The sequence below is a fragment of the Pipistrellus hanaki genome, assembly GCF_964339955.1.
Source record: "Pipistrellus hanaki genome assembly, chromosome: 7".
NCBI classification, from domain to species: Eukaryota; Metazoa; Chordata; class Mammalia; order Chiroptera; family Vespertilionidae; genus Pipistrellus; species Pipistrellus hanaki.
Window position 1 is genome coordinate 55,949,486 of NC_140509.1, and position 25,364 is coordinate 55,974,849.

At 38.0% G+C, this 25,364-nt stretch overlaps 1 protein-coding gene across 1 annotated transcript; it reads left to right on the plus strand.

Moving 5' to 3' along the window:
• Positions 1 to 419: 419 nt before the first annotated feature.
• On the plus strand, positions 420 to 24,976 carry RPF2 (ribosome production factor 2 homolog). The gene is made up of 10 exons (XM_084889899.1): positions 420 to 544; positions 3,640 to 3,772; positions 6,137 to 6,174; positions 7,027 to 7,066; positions 9,565 to 9,646; positions 10,299 to 10,375; positions 14,533 to 14,632; positions 19,289 to 19,391; positions 23,854 to 23,998; positions 24,735 to 24,976. The coding sequence occupies exons 1-10, from the start codon at positions 522 to 524 to the stop codon at positions 24,912 to 24,914; spliced, it is 921 nt and encodes a 306-aa protein (XP_084746025.1). The 5' UTR covers positions 420 to 521; the 3' UTR covers positions 24,915 to 24,976.
• The last annotated feature ends 388 nt before the right edge of the window (positions 24,977 to 25,364 follow it).

The following is a 25,364-nucleotide window of genomic DNA, read 5'->3' on the forward strand; positions in this document are numbered from 1 at the left end:
GTATACTAAAAACCACTGAAATTACCACTTTACAGCGGCAAATTTAATGGTATGTTCATATTTGGGGGAAAATCATAATCAGCAGTATGATTTTATGCACACCTTCCATGTGGTAGGTAGGTAGACTCATCTCACTGATCTCACAGTGGAGTCAATAGCGCACATTTCACATTGATATTTTTAGCGACCACCTGAGCCCCTGGGTGGTCCCTAGAGGAATAACACTTGCGCCCCGAATATGTGGCTCAGGCTACATACACAGGTCTGCACGTGAAGCTGCTAGACGCCTTGTGACTTAGAGCTTTAGTTCCCGGGACGGCGGCAGCGCCGCCAAACCCCGCCACCCAGCAAACACCGCGACTCCGCCCCCAAAGGCCGCCAGCGCCTCCCGGCATCCACGGCGCGGCGGCCGCGGGAAGTGACGTCACAGCAGGTTCCGGTCCCGCCTCTTCCGGGCACCCACCAGTCTTACTGTAATCACACGATCCACGTGTGTTCGCGCAGCTCCGGGTGCGGTAGCGATGGACGCTCTGGATCGGGTTGTGTAAGTTCGCCGACTCCCTGCTGCGGGGAGCGCAGGGCAGAGGGGCCCCTGCGGAGGGCGGGGTGCTGTGGCCCCTGCACCCCGCTTCCGGTACCCCTCTCCATCCTCACTCCGCTGGCCCGGGGGCCCGCTAGCCCTGGTCTCCCGGGTGGTGCCCGGCGGGGAGCGGGGAGCCCGCCGTGGCAGGTGCGGGCGGAGGTGGCGCAGAGGGGTCGCCGCTTTGTGTCCTAGCGGGGCGGCAAGGCTCTGCTTTCCGACGTGCGAGCGAGGGGGGAGAAGCGGGGTGCCGAGCACGGGCCTCCGAGTCTGACAGATCCAAATGACAAGCCGGGCGCGCCAGCTGAAGCGTTGTGACATTGGGCCACTTGATTTCCCTAAGTCTCACTTTCTAAAATATTCATACCCCGTTGAACTGTGGGGATTATTTGCGAGAATGTACGCAAAGCCTTTGCTGCAGCACGTAAAAATGCTCATTGGCGTCTTCTTGTCCTCCCACTCTCGTATACTTCTGAGTTATCACGAGTGATGTCTGTTTTAGATCCATGGGAACAGTATTTGTTGGTCTCTTACATAGCTCTGCTATTATTTGCTGTGGTTTTCTTACAATTTACCTGGGTTAACATGTCAACAAAAAATTTTTCTTTTAGTCATTAACGTAGAGGCTTCTTAAATGCATATACTTCTAGGTTTGGGGACAGCAAAGATGAGTAAGACTAGTTTACAGTCTGATTGGGGGACAAGTAGAAAATAAAACATAAAAGGTGTTTTTTAAGTTCTTGCTGGTTAGTGAGAAGTAACAGTCCACACTGAATGTAGAGCATATAGCATTTATATTGCTATATAGACACACCAAATATCTCTTGATTTGATTTAATAAATAATGTGTATGTTGTTATCAACCAGTAGAAGATTAGAAGCTTTATACGTGCTTGACATTTAGCTGGAGGAGAATTTTTAAAATATGCATGGTAAACGGAAGTGTGTTCCTCCTTCCCGAAGAGTCCATGAGCCTGGAAGAAGGAGGGGAGGTCAGTTAAAGAGAGGAGGAATTCTTTTTTTTTTTTTTATTTTCTATTTAAAAAAAATATATTTTATTGATTTTTTTACAGAGAGGAAGAAAGAGCGATAGAGAGTTAGAAACATCGATGAGAGCGAATCATCGATTAGCTGCCTCTTGCACATCCCCCACTGGGGATGTGCCCACAACCAAGGTACATGCCCTTGACTGGAATCGAACCTGGGACCTTTCAGTCCGCAAGCCGACACTCTATCCATTGAACCAAACTGGTTTCAGCGAGAGGAGGAATTCTTTCAGTAGATTGCAGAGAACTGTAGGGAAAGCAAGATCTCACTGTAGTGGAAGCAGAGGAGAAGCCCCTTTTCTGAACAGAAAAGTATAAAAGCATTCTACTTATGTCACATCATAAAATCAGAATAATGGATTTGTTTTCCCTTTGTATTTTGAAGGGTGATTGGTCTAGATGAGTTTTAAAATCTAACTCATTTTGAAGTTGCCTAGTACTTATAAGCTGTGTGACTCTGGGCAGACTACCTCCTGGGCCAACTTGCCTCATTTATAAATTGAAGATTATAATTGTACTTGTCTCATAGGGTCTTGGTGAAGATTAAGCCTTAATAGAGTGACTCTATAAAAGTGTTAATCATTTCCCTTTGGTGACTGTAACGTGTGACATTTCAGTAGTGAAGTTGAAGTGGGATAATGTATACTTCCTGGCAGGTATTGTGGTCTTAAACCTGGAGGAAAGATATGCAATGATTAGCCTCCTTGTATGTAGTAACAGCCCACACGTTTACCAGCAGTTGGTGTGCAATTCTTTGTGTTAGGTTACAAGTTATAGTTTGACTGTTTTAATATTGAAAAAGAAATGGAGTAAAAATAGCAACAGTATTCTTTTGCCTTTAATAAGAAAAGTTTTGATAGAAGTAATAATAGAAGTAATAATAAAAGAATGCTGGGCCGAAACCCGTTTGGCTCAGTGGATAGAGCATCAGCTTGCGGACTGAAAGGTCCCAGGTTCTATTCCGGTCAAGGGCATGTACCTTGGTTGCAGGCACATCCCCCGTTAGGGGGGTGCAAGAGGCAACTGATAGATGATTTTCTCTCATCGATGTTTCTAACCCTCTATCCCTCTCTCTTCCTCTCTGAAAAAAAAATCAATAAAATATATTTAGCCGAAACCGGTTTGGCTCAATGGATAGAGCGTTGGCTTGGGGACTGAAGGGACCCGGGTTCGATTCCGGTCAAGGGCATTGCGGGCATATCCCCAGTAGGGGGTGTGCAAGAGGCAGCTGATTGATGACTCTCTCTCATCGATGTTTCTAACTCTCTATCTCTCTCCCTTCCCCTCTACAAAATCAATAAAATATATTAAAAAAAATAAATTAAATATATTTTTAAAAAAGAATGCTGGAAATATTAAAATGAATGCCTTTAAAAAACAAACAAAAGTAGGGCGGTGGAAACGGGCTAGAACGGGTAAATGGGGGAAAAGGGACATAAGTAATACTTTTTTTTTTAAAATATATTTTATTGATTTTTTACAGAGAGGAAGGGAGAGAGAGAGAGAGCTAGAAACGTCGATGAGAGAGAAACATCGACCAGCTGCCTCTTGCACACCCCCTATTGGAGATGTGCCCGCAACCAGTGTACATGCCCTTGACCGGAATCGAACCTGGGACCTTTCAGTCCGCAGACCGATGCTCTTCCACTGAGCCAAACCGGCTTCGGCATAAGTTAAACTTTCAAACATAATTATTTAATTTTTAAAAAAGAACAAAAGCTAATAAAATTAACTTATTTAACGTTAATAAATGAATACATACATATACATATATACATATACATATATATATATATATATATATATATATATATATATATATATATATATTTTTTTTTTTTTTTTTTACCAATTATTTCCCTAAAAAATGAGATTTTGTTTAAGGGTGGAATCCTAACTGATAAATGTCATGTAATGTTTCTTTTGATTTTTAAGATTTTGCACCTTAGTCAAGTTATAGATTATAATAGGAAAATGTTTTAAGTTGTTATAAATTGTGATTTTTCTGAACAGAAAGCCCAAGACGAAAAGAGCCAAGAGATTCCTTGAGAAGAGAGAACCAAAACTCAGTGAAAATATTAAAAATGCCATGCTTATTAAAGGGGGAAATGCAAATTCAGCAGTCACACAAGTACTTAAAGATGTGGTATGTATATATACTTATATTTAAAATAGTTTTGAGCCCTGGCCGGAATATCTCAGGTAGAGTGTTGAAGTTAGCCCAAACATGTATTTATTTGGTGTCCAAATAAATATATGGATCAGTTAGCCTTAAGGATGATTAACATTAAAGAAAAGTTCAATTTGGAGGTTATTTGCCTTGCCAAAGCACTGAATACTGGTTTTCCTTAAAGCAGCTGGTTTCAATTACTAAAGTTTGGTTTATTTACATTTAAGGAATATACTGATCTAATTTGTAAAGTGTATATATTCCTTCACCAACACCAGTTATGTTAGATGCTGGGGATTAATCTATCTATAATAATGAAACTATAATATGCTAATTAGACCTGACAGCCAAACGACCTTCCGGGTGAAACTGGGGCTGCGAGGGCCGAACCCCTTGCACGAATTTCGTGCATCGGGCCTCTAGTAGTTAGATAAAACACTAAGCTCTCTTCAGTGAGCTTAGTGGGAGACAGACAAGTAAAAATTCTAGAGCCATGCCCAGGGTGGGATGGGAAGCAGAGTTGGAACAAGATCGAGGAGGCAGGAGAATGGCTTTCAAAGCTGAGAAAAAGCTTGTTCAAAGAAGTGTGAAGGAATATGATGATTGGGGAACTACAAAAATTGGGATGGCAAAACAAGAGTGGGCTAGATGAAACTAGAATAGGCAGGATAAAATAATAACATGTAGTTTGAGCTTTATTCTGAAAGCTTAGTGGAACAGTAGAACCATTGAAAGATTTTAAGAGAGATGATCCTTTTAATCGACTTTACTAGGGAGGGTTGAAGCAAATGTCAGAAACTATTGAAGTCTTTGCTGTCACCAAATAAAGAGCATTTGGAATCCTGTGGTGGCAATGAAAAAGAGATGATCAGAGAGAATAGATGTTGAAAATAGAAGATTTTGGGCATGAGTAAGAGTAAGACTTAACCAGGTTTCTGGCTTGGATGTCTGATGAGCAATAATGCCAATTTAAAAATGTATCATGTGGAGCATATTTTGGGGTGGGATGGGGAAAGTGATATGTTCAGTTTAAGACATATAATTTAGATAGTGAAGTTAAAAACTTTATGTATCTCTATAGCTTGATGTCTAGCCCAGTGTTCAGGCACATAGTAGGTGCTCAATAAATATTCAGTAAATGTTTAACAGTAAATGAAAGGCATAATCTATATGGATGTTGTGCCTTGAGCACAACAGATAGATTCTTTGCATTAAATCAAGTAAGTAATTGAATAGATCTTAAACTTGACTAAACTGCTTGTGCTTGTTTAACTACAACGGTCAGTTCAGGTATTTGAATGTCATTGTGTTAATGGGTTACTGCTCATTGGGTCCTTTCCAAATCCTTTCAACACAATGACCTAATATTTAAGTAATCTCTAAGAACAGCACAATATTGCAGATTATTACAGTAGTTAACACTCATACTGATAACTCTTGAATGGGTAGTAATGTCTGTTCCACTAAGGCAGGGAAAAGTGGTCAAGAATCATAAGTGTTAGGGCTTACAGACATAAATTTTGCTGGTGAGTTTCTTAGAGAGTAGAAGAGAGAGGGAGAGACAGGGAGAAAGAAACATCAAAGTGAGATAGACACATAAACTGGTTGCCTCCAGTTAGCATTTGCAATTGAGATACATGTCTCTGACTGGAATAGAACTAGTCTGAGGGCTGACTCTCTAACCACCAAACCAAACCAGCTAGGGCTAACAGGAGCTTTTTAACGGGAGCTTTTTAAAGGGCTATGTTCTAACCCAATAGTATTCTGATTGTCATCATTATGACTTTCTCAGTTCTCTTATCTCCAGGTATTATTTCAATTTTATCAGTATTTCCTGATAGGATTTTTTTTTTTTTTTTTTGGTTTTCTGCTCTTCTTTCTACTCTCAAATTATTTGCCTGGAAAGAACGTACCGTAGTAGAATTTAAAGAAATAAAGAGAGCCAATTAACTTGGGTAGACTATTGAAAGAGCATAGAAAATTGTAATTAGGATGGGTCAGTCTAAATTAGAATATTAAGCTTAACGCCGAGACCGGTTTGGCTCAATGGATAGAGCGTCGGCTTGGGGACTGAGGAGTCCTGGGTTCGATTCCGGTCAGGGGCATGTACTTTGGTTACGGGCATATCCCCATAAATAAATAAATAAATAAATTAGAATATTAAGCTTATGTTAAAAGTTGTTATAAGTGATCAAAAGGTAGCCAAGCAGAAGACATCAGAATAAGATTTAGGGACTAGAATAATCCTGTATAATGACTGTTTTAATGTTTTATTTTTACCTCTGCTCTACAGAAAGAAAGTGTTTTGTTTTGAAATCCTTAAATTATTTTCTCTTACAGTATGCATTGAAAAAACCATATGGCGTTCTGTATAAAAAGTAAGTCATGATTTCTTTTTTAAAAAAATATATTTTTATTATTTTCAGAGAGGAAGGGCGAAGGAGAGAGAGATAGAAACATCAATGATGAGAGAGATTCATTGATGGGGATCGAGCCTGCAACTCGGGAATGTGCCCTTTACCGGAATGAGAGAAAATCATTGATCTGCTACTCCTGTAATGCCCCCAACTGGAGATCAAGCCCGAAATCCAAGCATGTGCCCTGACTGAGAATCAAAACCTGACCTGATTCCTAGGTTGATGCTCAACCACTGAGCCACACCAGCCAGGCAGGCTTCTGCAGTATTCTTAACCTGAAAACTTTTCTATGGCTAACTTTTCATTTTTCAGGTCTCAGCTCAAATTTTCCACTTTTCACACTGACACAATACCCTATTTTATTTTTGTCAGTTATTATTATTATTTTTATATATATATATCAAAGGATGAAAAGGAAGAGAGCCTAAGGTTAAAACAGGAGAAAGACACAATGAGAATATGATGTTACAGAACAATTTCTCTGTACCATTGAGTGATAGCTGCCACTGGCCCAATCCCAGGGCAAGGATGCAATCAAGGGTTTGTCAGTTATTATTTTTTGAAATTGTTGAAAATTTCCACTAGAATGTAAGATCCAGAAAAAGCAAGACAGATTACAGACTCTTGAGATATTATAGTACCTCTAGCTCTTAGAACAGTGCCTGACACATAATATTTGCATGAATATCTGTCTAGCTTCTTTTTTTTCATCAACTGAATGTAAAATTTTATTTGCTTATATGTTAATTGTCATGGGCAAATTACTTACTAAGATTATTAAATTTAGTCTCACCTTTTAAAAAATATTTCTAGGAAAAATATTACAAGACCATTTGAGGATCAGACATCATTGGTAAGTATGGAAATTGATTTAAGAGATGCTGTGATTACTCAGACTAATTTATTTGGTACTCGTAGATGAGTTTTTAAAATTAGAAATCATCCTATAGGAGAGAATTTTGATGTAAATGGAGGGGAAATAAGACTGTTATACTCAAATATGTCTATGAGAATACATTTCACTATACCGAGTACATATTAACTTCTTGCCAGTCTGTTGATAGAACTTTTAAAAATGTAATTACATTTTAAGTGCATAATTCATGGATTGTAAATAGAAGCTTGTTATGAATATTTTTATAAAGCAAGTTTGATTTTTTAAAAATCTGACTTTGGGTGTTTTTAGAACAAGGAACTCTACTTGAATTGCTATAAAGATCCTTAAATATTCACCCTCTAACCTTTTGCTCATAATTTGACAACCCTTGCTTTAGAATTTTACCAAAAAGTGGGTTTTGTGGAGAAGAGTAATAGCGATATTATATGTATATTAAAGGTAATTATGGAAATCTTGGGGTGTTAGTCACAATATAAGAATATTAAGAAATATTTTAAGAATGCATTTTATTGACTTGGCCTTTAAAAAAACACTTTTGAACACCTGCTTTGTTTCAGACATAGTATAAGGTACTGTCACATCTGACAAATCATGTAGTCCTTGCAGATTTTTGCAGGAGGTGTTACTGTCCCTGATGTATTCATGATAAGAGTAATTCTCAGAAAGGTGACCAGATCCCACTGAAAATGCCCGAGCTAGAATTCCTGGACTTTCTGACTCCGTCTTCCGCATGGGGAGTGGATAGGTAATAAACACTGGAATGGATGATAATGAAAGTAGGGGCCCACATCTTAAGGAGTCTTGTAACCAATAAAGAAAAGTTGAGATCGTTGGAAACGCCGCATAGAGTAAATACATGTTGCTTCCTTTATTCACAGAACTGTGTGTTAGATCTGTGGGAAGGAATTACAAGACAGCTGCTAAAACTGTGAAAGACCTAGTAATCTAATTTTTTTAATCTTAGGTACTTTGTATATCCCGAAGATCTTTGCTGTTCTAGGGGGTGATAGCTTAGGAGTGAAGATGATTTGAACTTAATGTTTAGAGGGTGTCTGAAATGAAAAAACCAGGCAGATCCATCTGCTCAGACCCTAACCGTGGCCCCAAAGTAAATTGTTGGAGAAATTGGTTCCCAACGATCATAGGCGAGAGTTTTTGCAGTATGTCCATATTCAAATGTAGATCAAAGAAGCTCAACTAGAAGGATTGTGGACTGACTGGAATGACAACTGGACTGTGCACAAAAAAGGGATTAAGACTCAAATTTAGTAGGAACTAAGGCAGTGGAAGGACTCAGAACATGTGAAATTCCTTAAATAAAAATTTATTAACTTCAAATAATTGTGCCTATGTTACAAATAATAAAAGCCCTTTATACTTAAAAAAAAAAAAACAGGTTGAGGATTATGATAGTTTATCTCTTCTTTAATGTTTTGTCATTAAGAAGGTTTCTCAACAATACTAGACCACAGTGAATGTAATTTTTGTGCTGAGATTAGGCATCTCAGTAATCAGTCAAACTATGTGAGATGTAGTGAGCATGTATATCAGTCAGTATAAAAGGAGCTGTCTAGGATAATTGTTCCACTCCTCTCAAATCTGTAATGAAGTCAATATTTTGGAGAGCCAAATGGGAGAGATAATTTCTTCCTGGCAGGAGCAACATAGGTTTGTCAGTCAGCCCTTGCCGGGTACACAAAAGGGAACTAGTCACAGCTGGGTAAGTGCAGAGAATCTAGGGCAAGATTCCTGTGTGGATGAAGTTGTAATGAAAAGTAGATATATACATTGTAAGCTCATGAGTCCAATTATAAATACCTAAAATCACCATTCTGATTGATGATAGTAGTAATGTCCTGTGAGTAAAGGCATTTCTTTAGCAAATAAAATACTCGGTGTGCTATTTCAAAATAACTGCATACTAGCTAAAAATATAAATGGTCTCTATTTATTAACCTAATAGTTTATATATATATATATTTTTTAAAAAAAATATATTTTATTGATTTTTTACAGAGAGGAAGGGAGAGAGATAGAGAGCTAGAAACATCGATGAGAGAAACATCAACCAGCTGCCTCTTGCACACCCCCTACCGGGATATGCCCCCAAGCAATATACATGCCCTTGACCAGAATCGAACCTGGGACCTTTCAGTCCGCAGACCGACACTCTACCGCTGAGCCAAACCGGTTTTGGCAGTTTTTAAAAATTAGTTTTGAACTTAACATCTTTTCCCTACAATCCCCAAAATCAGAAAATTTGAAGTTAAATGTAGAAATAAAGTCCTTCTAATTTGTTTATTTTCATATAGTTCGTTAAATCTCCATTAACTTCTACTGAAAAACAAAACAAAACACAAAACTGATACACTTTTTTTTAGTTCAGAGGCAGAATTCTTAAGTTTCTTATATTTAATATTCATTGATTAAATGGAATTTTTTTGGTTTTATAGGAATTTTTTTCAAAGAAGTCAGATTGTTCTTTATTTATGTTTGGCTCCCATAATAAGAAGCGACCAAATAATCTAGTAATAGGTAAGTGTCATTTACTTTTTAGTATTTGTATTTATAGAGTCACTTCTGTGACAGTTAATTGATGATGTTGAGGATTCAGGAGTAACTAGTAAGCTCTACACTAGTATTTTTCCCATGTAATTTTGAATAAAAATGTTTTGTCTGCCAGTCTTCAGGTAAAGAAAGAATGGGCATATAAATATTACCCTACCTCAAGCTGTAGATTTTTTTCTAATATAAATCCGAAGTCAGTATTATATATAAATCCTAAGTTATTATAGTATTAGAGTTAGGAAAAAAAACAAAACACAACAAAGTATTTTTAGCTGCATAGATTAACCCTTTCCTAATAAATATCTGTTTAATGGACACATTTGAAAAAACAAACCTTTGTCTGGCTTTTTTTTTTTTGCCTGGCTGTTTTGAGATCATCTGGCATGTTCAGTGGCTTAAGCAAGCAAACCCTCTGTGGGTGTTTATTTATTCTTCTGTAAAAGATCCCTTCCAGAACTAAGATTGCAACAATCTATCCTAGGTAGCCTTGAAAATTTAAAGAGAGACTTGTTTCAAGGGTATAAGAAGAAAGAAAAGAGGCCAATATTGGGATGTTTTGAACATTGAAGATAAGCTATTTGGGGAAAATAATGCTCAAAAAAATGTGTTTTCCTTCTAGGTCGTATGTATGACTACCATGTACTAGATATGATTGAATTAGGTATTGAGAAATTTGTCTCTCTAAAAGATATTAAGGTAAGATACTGATCAAAATAAGAAATATTTTGTAATGTTTCTCTTGGGCAATAGTGACATCTTGTGGTGAAGAATGTTGATAATAGTTTGGTATCTTAAGTAAGAAAGAACTTTGTTTTTATACTAGTGTGGTCTAAGATAAAAGTACAATTTCATTTTACCTTTACTTTAAACAGTGGAATATATTTATATTATATAACACATGTGGGTCTTCTAGTAATTAGCCTTTAAAGTGGTTACTAACTCTTGTCTACGCCCCTGGTTTAAATGCTGTCCCCTCTCTGTGCATTATCACAGCATCTATTTTATAGAATACAGAAATACTAGCATTTTCAAAGTGAGCCCTGTTCCAAACCTAGGAAGCTTTAACTGGTCCTACAGTATTTTGGTTCCTAGCTAACAAATTGCTATTTAAGTCCTCCCCTTAAGGACTTGCATCTTTGTGTCTCTTTTATTTGAATGGGATTGAAAAACAGAAAATATTAAATAGTCTTAGAGAGGCAAGAGAACTATCCTACTTCAGCTCCTGGGTCCAAATTGGACTTCTGTCTCCTCGGAACTCTGCTTCTTGGCTTATTCTATTCCATCAAATACATGATTTACTTAGACCTCATAGCTACCTATGGAAGGTTGAAATTATTTTCCCTATTATAGAGAATTAGAGATTGAAGCTGAGAGGAATTCCATTGGTGACTTAGAGTCAGATATATAGTAAATGTATAACCGGTTAGGACTCAAGGACTTTGGAAGAAAGGATATTGGAGTTTGTAATTGGAAGTTAGATAATTCTCAGTTTTTGCTTTGATGGTCATGATATACTGAAAGAATTATAGCAAAAATATAACAAATAGTTTCCCCAACCTCCTCTCTAAAGAGGACATGCCTTCCAGGTTTCCTGTGGGTTTGAGAAAAGGCTCTTACCAGATCCCCCTTAGCTAATCCAGTGTCTTCAGGTATGGTATAGAACAGTGGCCTGAGATTGGATTTAGAGGCAGAACACTTGGCTTTGAGGCCTGCCATAGCCATTTAGGTGATTTGTGACCTGATACAGTCAGTTGCTTCCCTGACCCTCAATTGCAATTAAGTATTAAATAGGTATAACAACACCAGTGAGAGAATATATGTGAAAATGCTTATCACTGAAAATAACACATTGAAAGGCATTTTGGAAAGTGTGTAAAAGGTGATGCTCTATTATGGTGGAAACCATCGCTTTTTACAGTCTCTTTTTGGGGATGTGCACAAATCCCTGGAGTTGAGCAGCATGTCCCCATTTATCTTTGCCACCCCTGCCAGCTTGCTGGCTTGGTCACCAGTTAGTGGCTTGAGCGTTGGCTATCGCCAACTCCTCTACTCTTTCCACTTCACTTCCAAAGCAAAGAACTACTTCTCTCACTGTGCAGCTTGTAAACTGGACCACAACTTGTTTTTCAGGTCTCACTCTCTTTTCTAAATATAATTTTATTGATTTTATTTTTTAAATATATTTTATTGACTTTTTACAGAGAGGAAGGAGAGGGAAGAGAGAGTTGGAAACATCGATGAGAGAAAAACATCGATCAGCTGCCTCCTTCACAGCCCCCACTGGGGATGTGCCTGCAGCCAAGGTACATGCCCTTGATCAGAATCAAACCCAGGACCCTTCAGTCCACAGGCTGATGCTCTATCCACTGAGCCAAACCAGTGAGGGATAATTTTATTGATTTTTAGAGAAGGGAAAGGGAGAGATAGAAACATCAATGATGAGAATCATGGTTTGGCTGCCTCCTGTATTCTCCACACTGGGGAAACCCAGGCCCTTCGGTCCACAGGCTGACTTCGACGCTCTTAGCCAGGGCTTTGGATCTCCTTTTTAAAAAAAATTCTCACCCGAGGGTATTTTTTCCATTGATTTTTAGAAAGAGAGTGGAAGGGAGAAAGGAGGGGAGGGAAGGGGAGAGAGAGAGCGCTATCAATGTGAGGGAGAAACATTGACTGGTTGCCTCCCGTATGTGCCCTGACTGGCGCTGGGGATCAAATCTGCAACTGAGGCACCCAGGCCCGTGATTGCAACTGGCAATCAGGCCCGTGACCCTTTTAGTCTGTGGGCCCACGCTCTAACCATTGAACCAGGGCTCCGGTGTCATTCTTAACAAGAACCATTTAAACTAAATACTAAATTTTTATTCATGGAGCATATCAATAATTACAAAATTCATTAATCGCTGAGTGTATGTTTATATTGGCAATCCTGCACAGACTGTTAGTCAGCCCTTCACTTTTTAACCCATTATTTGGTTACAAGCTTATATTTTTAGTCTATTTTGGATTGCATTCTTTGTTCTACTTTGTCTTCATATTTAATTTTCCTTTACTCTGGCTCCTCATTTTTAAGGCATTTTCACTAGGTATTTCTTTTCTCACTTGCCTAATTGCCAAGCCTCATTCCTATGTTAACTCTTAAGCAACATTAGATTAGACTCTACCAGGGAACAGAGTGATTATTCAAGGTGCCTGTTTTCTAAGATGGCCAAACTGCTAGGTGTGGTGTTTCTGCATAAAATAAACGTTAATGAGTGAGATGTTTAAAATTTAAGGCTAATTGATTTTATGTTAGTAGTATAAAATATGTCACAATTTCCTGGGAATATTTTACTTGAAAAGTTTGTGTGTAATTTATAAGAATTATTTTTCAATTTTTATCTTTGTTTAAAAACACTTAATTTAAAAGGTTATTCAAGGACTTCACAATTATAGTATTTTTAGTATACTATATCATAGATTTATATATTAGAATTTTAGTACCTTTCAGGCTATTGGAATAAAGCTCTTTGTTGTAGTTTCTTAGTTCAGGGTTTTCACATTGTGAAAAATATCAGTGATCTACATGATAAGTACTGTTTCACATAACTTGTTTAGTTATATTTTTATGATGTGTATACTGGGTCATGGCTTCAAATAATATTTTTTATTACCATGCATTGTGGTCAGAATGGTTTGAAAGCCAAAGTTGTACTTGGTTTGCCTCAGTTTCTCTTAGTACTTAATAGCCCTCATGGACCTAGGAGTAGCAGTAGGAGGGTCAGGTAGGACAGATGGAGCACAGTGGAGTGTTGGGATCTGGAAAGTCCATTTAGGCCCTGGATCAGACAGACAGCTTAGGCACATTTCCTAAGTATAGACAGTTAAGTCTCAGGATTTGGAAGCAGAGAATGCCAACTAGAGTGGTCATGGTGAACAGGGAAGCAGCAGGTGACTTCTGATCCTACAGCAGAGGATGTTTATTTGTTTTTTGTCCTATTTTATTCTGTGGATTTTTTTTCCTGCTAAATTTGGATAATCTTGATTGATATCAGTCCGCAGGCCAACGCTCTGCCACTGAGCCAAACCGGTTTCGGCTAATCTTGATTGATATCAGAGGAGTGGTATTAGAATCAGTGGGAAGCTCAGACCAGTAACCATTTACCTTCTTCTATAAATTAATCCTTCAGTTAAAGATTTTTTTTTCTATTTAATTTTCTTTCACTTTAGTGGCTTTTAAATGTAAATCCTCTTACTACTTACATCACATTCTTCTTGGTATAAAAAATCCAGAACTGGACAAAGTAATTTTTCCAGTAAGGGCTTGAACCCTGCTGAGTAAGGATTAGCACATATTTTCTATAGCTTGTATACAATTATTGGTTCCCATGTAAATGTTTAGTTGGTAGTTTAATTGAACTTTTATTTAAAAACATTGTTTATGTGATATAGTAGGAAAGGCACAGCAGGACAAATAATTCAAAGAAATTTACTTTATTTTGAATCTGGCTATTAGAGGGCTATGTTGGGTTGGTTTTTTTTTGTTTTTTGGTTTTTTTTTAATAGCAAGTTTAGATTTTTATTTTATTCTTGCATAGAATAATGTTAACAAGTAGTTTATATCATTCTTTGACCACATATTAATTTGGCAATGTGAGAGAGTAGAATGAAAAATTATTTTTAATATAAAAATCTCTTAAGTTTAAAAATCCCAACTCTGGTTTTAAGTCTAAAATTAGCATGCATAGACATAGTTTTAGGACAGTTTAGAAAATCTAAAAATAAATTAATTACATATTAAGAATCAGTTACTTTAAAATCAGCATATAAATAATTTAGACTTGATAATTATATAGTAAAATTTTTTCCTTTCATAGAATAGTAAATGCCCTGAGGGAACAAAACCCATGTTAATATTTGCTGGTAATGATTTTGATGTAACAGAAGACTACAGAAGGCTAAAAAGTCTTCTTATTGGTAAGTGTTTTAATATTTAATATCTGTAGGGTAGCCCAGGTAGGTAATATAAGACTGTCCTGAGGGGACAATTTGCATATTAGTCTTTTATTATACAGGATTTTTGCTTTCATTTCTATTAGGTAAATAGCTAGGAATAGAATGGTAGTGATTTGAATAGTCTGTGTTTAACATTTTAAGAAACTGCCAAACTGCTTTCCAATGAGATTATCCCATTTTACATTCCCATTATCGGTTTATGAAAACTCCTGTTGTTCCACTCCTTGCCAATACTTGGTAGACCATTGGGTGTTGTATACTGATAGTAACGTGTTTCCAAAGTCAGACCTACAAAATAAAGTATTGGTATAATTGTAACTTTAATTTTCATTTTCTAATCACTAATGATGTTGAACATCTTTTTATGTGCTCATTGGCCGTTCATATATATTTGGTGAAGTGTGCATTCAAATCTTGGCTTGTTTTTTTTAAATTCGGTATTTAGTCTTATTATCTCTATATACAAAAACCTAAGCTCCTGGAACAACTGGAACAACCTGTTGTTATGATGTGCACTGACCACTAGGGGGCAGATGCTCAATGCAGGAGCTGCCCCCTGGTGGTCAGTGTGCTCCCACAGCCAACCTCTTGTGGTCCCTCCCTCTGGCCAGCCCTGGGCTGGGATGGGGAACTGGTGGTGGGTCACATCGGGCGCAGCCCCTTTCCCAAGGGGACCCAACCTCCCATGCTCCATCCCTCTCCACAGCAGGCCCTAATTGGCCTGCCGCCTGCCCGCATGGTGGTGAGGGAGGTGGGGGGACTGTGAGGTGGCAGGGCATTGGCGTCAGGTGTCCATTCCTTTCACATCCCGCCCGGCGACTGTCACCTCCTCTCTGGTCCAGCCCTAATCAGACTGGCCCCATTGGCCCTGATTGCTGGCCACGCCTACGGACCCAACCTGTGCATGAATTTCGTGCACTGGGCCTCTAGTTATTGAATAATAAGGTTGGAGTGTGTGTGTGAGAGAGGAGAGAGAGAGAAATTTTATGTTTATGTGAGATATATATAGTCTTTGAATATTTTTCTCCCATTCTATGGCTTGCCTTTTTTTGTTATAACAATATCTTTCAAAGAGCAGAAGTATTTCATTTTTGGGAAGTCTCATAATTTTTTTCCTCTACTGGTATGTCCTTACTGTGTTTTGTTTAAGAAACGTTTGCTTATCCAAGATTGCAAAGATTATTCTCTTATATTTTCTTCTTAAAGGCTTATTTTTAGATTTACATTTAGGTTTATGATCCACTTGGAATTAATTTTAGTATGTGGTGTGTAAGGGTCCATGCTCTAAAAACTTTCTACCTTCATTTCTTCTCCCTCCTCCTATCCCCTGCCCTTTCATCCTTAAAAGCATATGGAGAAAACAGTTCTGGCCAGTGTGGCTCAGTTGGTTGAGTGTCATCCCATGCATCAAGAGGTTGCTGGTTAGATTCCCAGTCTGGGCACATGTCTGTGTTGCTGGCTTGATTCCCAGTAGGAAGTGTGTTGGAGGCAGCCTGTTGCTGTTTCTCTCTCTCCCTCTCTCAAATCAATTTAAAAAGACATACTAAGAAAAAAAGAAACTTATGGAAAAAACATTTGCCTGTAAGTTTTGCATTACAAAAGCTATTTCATCGGAGACTGAAATATACATTATCTTGTTCCCCATAACAACTCTGACTTTAGTATTGCCTCCACAACAAGGAATGGGGCTTTATTAATTTGGCTACTGTAGGAGAGTCAGGTTTTGGTGTGAAAACTGTTCATTATGATCAAATTTTCATTGTGATCAAAATTTATAAATCAAATACCTTGAAAAAGTACATACTCAGTTGATAAAAGTATTCCTGAGGAGTTTTTGTTTGGCAGAGTAGGGAAGGGTGGTGTGTATATATATGCATGCATATTTTTTGTTTGTGCATATATTTTTAAATGTATATATATAATTGTTTAAAGTGTTATAAATAGTAGTACATATGGCTTCCCCTCCCCCCAACCCCCTTTGTGTCTCTGTCCATTGGTTATGCTTATATGCATGATGCATACAAGTCCTTTGATTGATCTTTTACCCCCTCCTCCCCACACCCTCCCCTGCCAGAGGAATAGAGAGTTAGAAACATTGATGAGATAGAAACCTATCAGCTGCCTTTGCATACCCCCTCATGGGGATCAAGCCTGCAACCAAGGTGCATGCCCTTGACTGGAATTGAACCTGGACCCTTCAATCGGTGGTCCAACACTCCAGCCACTGAGCCAAACCGGTTAGGGCAAGTGCATGCATATTTGTGCTGTGGTGTTTTTTTTAGTTAACCACAAGGAAAGAAAGGCAAATAAAAAAGATATATATGTCCTTGCACATGGAAATAATTTCCATCTTATGACCTAATGGGAAGAGAAGAAAAATACTGGGGACTACAGATTGGGAGAGTGAGATTTCCTGTTCACTCCATCAGCTGCCTTCAGGCAACTCTTTCTAAGTAATTAAGCCGGGTAAACGTATGTATAAGTTTTTCTTAAAAAAAAATATTTTTATTGATTTCAGAGAGGAGGGGAGAGAGAGATGGAAACATTGATGATGAGAGAGAATAATTGATTGGCCGCCTTCTGCACAACTAACTTACACTGGGATAAAGCCTGCAACCTAGGCATGTGCCCTGACTAGGTGACCATGACCTCCTGGTTCTTAGATTGACGCTCAGCCACTGAGCCATGCCGGCCGGGCAGGTTTTTCTTATTAAATATTATTCGTATATTTCCATTTGTACTCCTTGGGGTTTGATCCTCTGAGCAGTAAAGGGAGGGACGAAACTTGATTGCTATTTTCCAGACTTCTTTCATTCATGTGCTTATCTTCATAACTTTAGCTAAATCTGTATAGTTAGTATCCATAGTGCTGTTTACTGGGGATTTTCTTTAAGTTAACTCCCCCTTTTAAAAAGAAACTTTATATTCCTACCATGAGTGAAAAGTGATACATGATAAAGTAAATAATACATAGTAAACTATATCTGCCTATATGTCGTTTACAATCATCTTACGTGCCCCAGTGGTATGTGCCCCAGTGGTATGATTATCAATCTGTGGAAAAACCAGTCTAATCACTGATGTTGGTTCTTTCCTGTCTTTAACAACTTAGTTTGTTATTCTTTGTTCATATAAGTGAGATTTCCTGTTAGAATTTTCTTGGTTGTTCGCTTCCACTATAAAACAAAGCCTCGTTTGATTTATATATATATATATATATATATATATATATATATATATATATATATATATATATATATATTTTTTTTTTTAATATATTTTTTAATTGATTTTTTACAGAGAGGAAGGGAGAGAGATAGAGAGCTAGAAATGTCAATGAGAGAGAAACATCGACCAGCTGCCTCTTGCACACCCCCTACCGGGGATGTGCCCGCAACCAATGTACATGCCCTTGACCGGAATCAAACCTGGGACCTTTCAGTCTGCAGACCGACGCTCTACCATTGAGCAAAACCGGCTTCGGCCCTCATTTGATTTTTAACAGTCAGTGTTTTAATAGCCTTTTATAGAAATTTGCTATGACTCAGTAGATAGAATGCCAGCCTCTTTACTGAGGGATTGTGGGTTTGATTCCTGGTCAAGGGCATGTACCTGGGTTTCAGGTTTGATTCCCCAGCCCTGATCAGGGCACATTTAGGAGGCAACCAATCAATGTGTCTCTCCCACATCTGTTTCTCTTCTTCTCTCCCTCTCCCTTCCGTTCACTCTCTAAAAATCATTGTAAAAGATATCCTTGAGCTGAAACTGGTTTGGCTCAGTGGATAGAGCGTCAGCCTGTGGACTGAAAGGTCCCAGGTTTGATTCCGGTCAAGGGCATGTACCTTGGTTTCGGGCACATCCCCAGTAGGGGGTGAGCAAGAGGCAGCTGATCGATGATTCTCTCTCATCGATGTTTCTAACTCTCTATCTCTCTCTCTTTCTCTCTGTAAAAAATCAATTTACATATATATATATATATATATATATATATATATATATATATATATATGAATGATATCCTTGAGTGAGAATTTAAAAAAAAAGAAATTTGCTGTCTTACAGGTTAAAATTTTATGCTATGATCGTTAATATTTGTGGTAAATATGACACACTTCTATGCTGAGCATTTAGAGGAAGAACTTCAAAATTGAAAAATAAAAATGGCTTAATAAACTAAAGAGAAAATAAAGTCATGAGATTAGTAGAGGGGTTGGATGGAACAGTCAGACATTTTTGAGGGATTAGCTTTATGCTATCTTATCTTTTTAGAAAAGTATTGGTACAAAACCGAGCTTTTAGAATGCAGCTCTTTATAACTGAATTTTAAAAGCATGTTAGTCTTATAGAAGCATGTAACAGACTGTAGAATCTCAGAGGGAAGGCGGGGGTACGGGGTGGGTGGAAGAGATCAACCGAAAAACTTGTTTGCATAGATGCATAAGCCATGACATAGACGATAGGGTGGTGATGGCCTGGGATGGGGATGGTGGTAGGTTACGAGGAGTCACTGGGAGGAGGGGAAAAGGGGACATACTAGTATGTAATACTTGCAGCAATAAAGATTTCATTAGAAAAGAAAGAGAATGTTAGTCTTTTTTTAACAATCTGTGTTTTTAGATTTTTTCAGAGGCCCCACAGTATCAAATATACGCCTGGCTGGTTTAGAGTATGTCCTACACTTCACTGCACTGAACGGGAAGATTTACTTTCGAAGCTATAAGTAAGTGTGTTTCTTAGCATGTTTTTGTTAATTCCCATGGTTAGTGTTTTAGTGTGACTGTTCTTTAGAGCTCAGACGTAGAATTGATGTTGGGCCAAACGTGTGTTTAGAGTGCTTGTGGTCGCTCTGTGCTGAGCCTTAATTTTGTCATTCTTCCTGCTCACTTCTGTCTGAAGCCTGCTTTTCCAGGGCCCTGTTGCCCTGTCACCACACTCCTTCTGAGCTTAGAGCACTAATGCAGTATTTTTTAAAAAATATACATTTTATTAATTTCAGAGAGGAAGGGAGAGAGAACCATTGATTGGCTGCCCAGGCTTGTGCCTTGACCAGGAATCAAACCATGAGCTGGTTCATAGATTGACACTGAGCCACACCAGCCAGGCTACTAATACTGTCTTGACCCTCCCTACCTTTAAGCAGTATCTCCTTAATTTTCTTGACTAGATTTAGAGCCCCAAGACCTAGGCAGGTATCAAAGCAGATATCAAACCCCGAGTGTATAAAATAGAGTCTAAATAAGATTCAGTGCCTGCATTAATTTTACCCTCTTTCTTCAGCCTAGGCCTTCTGCCCTTATCCCCACCACAGTCTAAATCCAACCAAGCCCATTTTGTTTTTATTAAAAAGCTTACTGACATGGTACAGTTGTGCTTTTGAGTTGATAGAGCCCAGGCTTTCCTAGAGAGTACATTGACTCCGACAGACCGCCTGCCTTTGAACACCAACTTCAGAGTGATGTTTATGTGAACTGTGGCCTGGCAGGGCTTCCTGAAAGCCAGCAGCTTAGTGTTGATAAGTGATTTACCAGCTTATGTCCAGTGAGCATCCAAATGAAACTAAATATTCATGTCTTCTGTTAGTAATTTCCATCTTTGTCTCAACTGTATTGAGTTAGAGATATTCAGTTCTTACCATATGATTAATACTACCACCACTTGTTTTTTCATTTTCCTTTCCTTTAAGCAATAATAGAAGCAAATGCAATAAAATGTCCACATGATTATAAAATATAATTAGGGATTTTATAATCATTTTTGGCTTGTTAAACTTGAAAGCCCCTTAAACATGTTGTTTGAGTTTCCCAAATTGATTTTGGAGCTTTTAAGAGTATATTTTATTATAAAGTTGGTGTCCCCTATTTAGAGAACAAGAAATAAAAGATAAATAATCACTGACATAAATTTTTTTTTGAAAACTTATGTTAAATGAGACTATGAGGATACAAATGAAATGAATAATAATAATAACTGAAAAAATCTCATGGTGAACAATGATTGGAAATTGTGTGCTGACCAACGTTTTAGTCTTTCTGCAAGTTGTTTTGAGTTTTACACACATCTTCATCCAGTAATGCTTGTAGTTGTTGGTCTTCAAACTTTTTCTGTTGACCTGGACGTCTTTGTCTTTCACATCAAAATCATCACTTTTAAAGCATGTAAACCCGTGTTCACAAGTATCTTGAGATAGAGCATGTTCACCATAAGCTTCCCGAAGTTTTCAGCAGCACTTTTCTTCAGAATAAAGTAATGAATTAAAACTTCCTGCAAATGTTTTTTTTTTTTGGAACGAAATTCCACATTTTTAAGTGTAAAAATATCTATGAAGTTAACACCTTCATCAAATTAGACATATGAAGTTTTGAAGCTTGTTGTCAATACAACAAAATAGCATACATATCAAATCGCGTATATATCAACATATATTAACAGTATGTGTAACTCCATCTATTGAAAAATTTGCGTTATTAACCGGTACACCTAGTATGAAACAAAATCTTTAATAAGTTCAACGTGTGTCTTTGCAATGGCATTGGTTATGTCTTATGGGGATAAATAAATTGGTTATGTCTTACGTAAGCAAAACAGGAAGTGTTAGCATACCTTTACAAGCAGACATAACTTATTAGGCAGGAGGTTTAAATAAGGAGAACAGAATCTCAGCAGAAGAGAGGGATATGCAAGGCAGAACAATGAGGAAATTATGATTTGAACAAGAGTGGTAATGCCAGTCTTTCTCAAGAAGTATGAAAATAATATTTAAAAGCATATGGAAATGACCAATTAGCATGTCTAATAGCTGGAGCCCATTTGAAAAGGAAGGAACTGCCCTAACTGGTTTGGCTCAGTGGATAGAACATTGGCCTGGGGACTGAAGGGTCCCAGGTTCGATTCCGATCAAGGACATGTACCTTGGTTGTGGGCACATCCCCAGTTGGGGGTGTGCAGGAGGAAGTTGATCGATGCTTCTAACTCTCTACCCCTCTCCTTTCCCCTCCGTATGGTCTTGTCACTTTTGCTTTAGAGCTTATAGGCTAAGATCTGAGGTTAGGCATATGATATAAAAGTTCTAGGCAATGGATATTTGGTTGGAGATAGGAAAGCCTGGAATTAAAATGTGTACAGTAGTCCCCCCTTATCCATGGGTCACATGTTCCAATATCCTCCAAGTAGGTGCCTAAAACCGAGGATAGTAAGTATTGAACCCTAATAAACTTCTTCAACTTGTTAGTTGTTGTTTTTTTGCCCCCGCCATTGCCTGCCCGCCCGCCTCGACCCCACAGCGAGCCCCACACAACTTGTTAGTTTTTCATGAACAGATGTGGCTCTCCAGTAATTTTTATATTTTCAGTCCAAACCTATTCCTGAATCTGTAACTACCCCTTACTTGCAGTAAATGGTTTGGTGTACTTGTTTTAGGGAATCCCTTGCTGAAGTCTTCATATAGGCTCAATGCTTTCTGGACACATTGCTGTCTATCAGAACATGTGTTCTGTTCTTGTCTTCCACTCATGAATTTAATGTCTCTTTCCATCTTATGCCTGTGGCCTTATTTATTTATTTATAGTTTTTTAAATAAACCTTTATTGTTCAGATTATTACAATTATTCCTCTTTTCCCCCCCCATAGCTTCCCTCCACCTGGTTCCCACCCCACCGTCTGCTCTTACCCCTCACCCCCCACTGTGCTCATCCATAGGTGTATGATTTTTGTCCAGTCTCTTCCTGCACCCCCTGCACATCTTACCCCCAAGAATTGTCAGTCCACTCCCTTTTTATGCCCCTGATTCTATTATATTCACCAGTTTATTCTGTTCATCAGATTTTTTATTCACTTGATTTTTAGACTCACTTATTGATAGATATATATTTGTTGTTCATAGTTTTTATCTTTACCTTTTTCTTCTTCTTCCTCTTCTTAAAGAATGCCCTTTAGCATTTCGTATAATACTGGTTTGGCAATGATGAGCTCCTTTAGCTTTTTCTTATCTGTGAAGCTCTTTATCTGCCCTTCAATTCTGAATGATAGGTTTGCTGGATAGAGTAATCTTGGTTGTAGGGTCTTGCTATTTATCACTTTGAATATTTCTTGCCACTTCCTTCTGGCCTGCATAGTTTCTGTTGAGAAATCAGATGATTTGGTATTTTTTAGAAAGAGATGAAGAGAGAGAAACATCGATCAGCTGCCTCTTGCACACCCCCAGCTAGAGATGAAGCCCACAGCACAGGCATGTACCCTGACGGGGGATGGAACTAACAGCCATTCGGTGCATGGGGTGGTGCCCAATCACCTGAGCGGCACCTGAGCAACAATAGGGCAGTGGTGGAAAACTTTTTAATTGAAAATTTCTATGTAATTTCCCTGATTTCTTAAGTAGTCAACTAACACATTTTTTTCTTGATGTGTTCACCAAGATACTAATCTTGATATAAGTTCAGCATTATACATATGGTTTATGTGGAGGTACTGAAAATGTGGATACAAATGCAGAAGTATGTGTGATATGACAAATGATCGCTGCTCCTGTATGCTTGGTATTGGCTCTTTGGGAAGATGCCTTAAACCAGCCAACTTTAGCTTCTAAAACTATTTTCCCTTTAGTGAGCCTGAGACAGACATTCTCTCTCTCTCCTCTTGGAACCATATAAAGAGAATGGCTGCCTAAGGACTCTTAGGCTCTTTTTTCCCTGTGTTTGCTCCTTCAGGTCCCATACTAATATTCATTTATCTTTTTATATTCATTTCTTCTTAATATCTATTTATCTTTTAATGTCAGTATAGTTTTAAAAAACAACCACCACATTTCAGCTCTTTACAAATCCTAGACCTAGGGACCCTAAGCTTACAATACCCTCTTCTTTGGCTTTGTTCAATTAGTTGTATATTGCTGTGTCTTATACAGCGTATTTATCACTGTGACTCCTATTGTGGCCAGAAATGCACCCCCATGGGTGGACTGTATAGGCTATCTGCATGTGACGCACCTAAGGCCCAAAGGCTGGTAATGAGTTTTTGCACACGCACTTCCTGGTATTTGCTGCTCTCTTGGGTTTTCCTTACTATGCTTCCCTCTTTTTCTTCTCTCGTCATTTTATGGGCCTGTAATTCTCTTGGACAAAGATACTGGGTAGGGATAGGATGTTTATCAAAGTCGGAGCAACATTTCCTTTTTCCTATTCACAAAGGCTGCTGTTGAAGAAGTCTGGTTGCAGAACACCACGGATTGAATTGGAAGAGATGGGACCTTCATTGGACCTGGTGCTGAGGAGGACACATCTGGCCTCAGATGACCTTTATAAGTTATCCATGAAAATGCCAAAAGCCCTCAAAGTACGTTACTGTTGGATTGTATATTTCACTCTTTCCAAAGAGGATTTGTGGCCTACATTAAAGGGCATACCTAAAGAGATCAATATAACAGATAAAATCAGACTCCCAGAGCCAAGAAAAGAAGGAAGATGCAAATAAGCCAGCCACAAAGGATAATAAACAAGTTGCAGAAACCAGGATCAAGTGTGGCTAAGAACTTTCTGGTAGCCAAGGTTGCTGCCAGTTTTCAGCCAAAAGGAAAATCCTTTTGGGTATTGTGAAGACTGGGGAATTAGAGCACAGGATGTGCTTGCATAAAAAGTGTTCTGGCTTTTGAATGGTTTTAAAAGACAAGTAATGATGACATCTCTGGAATGCCAATAAAGATATGATAGTAACAATTCTTTAAGCTAAACACAGGAAATTCTCTCAATGCATGTTAAAGGTTAGTGTAGACATGTTGGGCATCAAAGTGTGGGGTCTGACAATTTACCAGGAAATTGTTAGAAATACTGAATCTCAGGTCCTGCCCTAGACTTACTGAATTATAATCTGCATTTTAACAAGACCTGCAAGTGATTTCTGTGGACACTTAAATTTGAGAAGAAAGGTTGATAAGGACTATAGACTATAGCATTGAAGGGATGCTCACTAGTGGAAATTGGTAATGTAGTTGTACATTAGATTTTTATTTTATTTTATTTTTTGCTAGTTCATGATAGTAGAGACCGTTAAATATATATATTCTCTTCCATAGCCAAAGAAAAAGAAAAATATCTCCCAGGATACTTTTGGTACAACTTATGGAAGGATTCATATGCAGAAGCAAGACCTAAGCAAACTACAAACCAGAAAAATGAAGGGGCTGAAGAAGCGACCTATGGAAAGGATAGCAGAAGACCAGGAGAGAAAGTCAAAGAGAATGAAAAAAAATTGATGGAACTTAGTCAAAAACTGGTTTCATTGTAGTCTGTTGACATAAAGAGAATTATCAAGCATTAGTCGTTTCTAATTTTCTTTCTTACAAGATTTTGTATATTTTTATAACATAACTTACCTAAAGTATATTATATATATTATGAACAGTAATAATCTTACTTTAGATATTACACTCCGGTATGCCATATTTTTCTCTATGTATGTTTCCATCCGTCCACTGCCCTGCAAAGTCCCCTCTGTCACTGGGTGAGTTAGTGAGGAGGGGTCTCCAGAACAGCAATGGTATCCGAGAGAATTTCTGAGTTTAGCTTTAGATAAAAGCCATGAAAAGCAAAATTGGTTCAAAACAACTGTACACACACTCAGTAAGGCCTACCTGGAAAGTTAACACCGTAGACAACATATACCTACAATCTGGCTTTTTATTTATTATTTTTCAGTTATTTTG

Bases quoted from the DNA above. Each gene is read 5' to 3' on its own strand.
- RPF2 (XM_084889899.1), top strand. From the start codon at position 522: ATGGACGCTCTGGATCGGGTTGT. The intron at 545-3,639 runs GTAAGTTCGCCG...TTTTCTGAACAG, and splicing joins GACGCTCTGGATCGGGTTGT to AAAGCCCAAGACGAAAAGAG. The intron at 7,067-9,564 runs GTAAGTATGGAA...TTGGTTTTATAG, and splicing joins TTGAGGATCAGACATCATTG to GAATTTTTTTCAAAGAAGTC.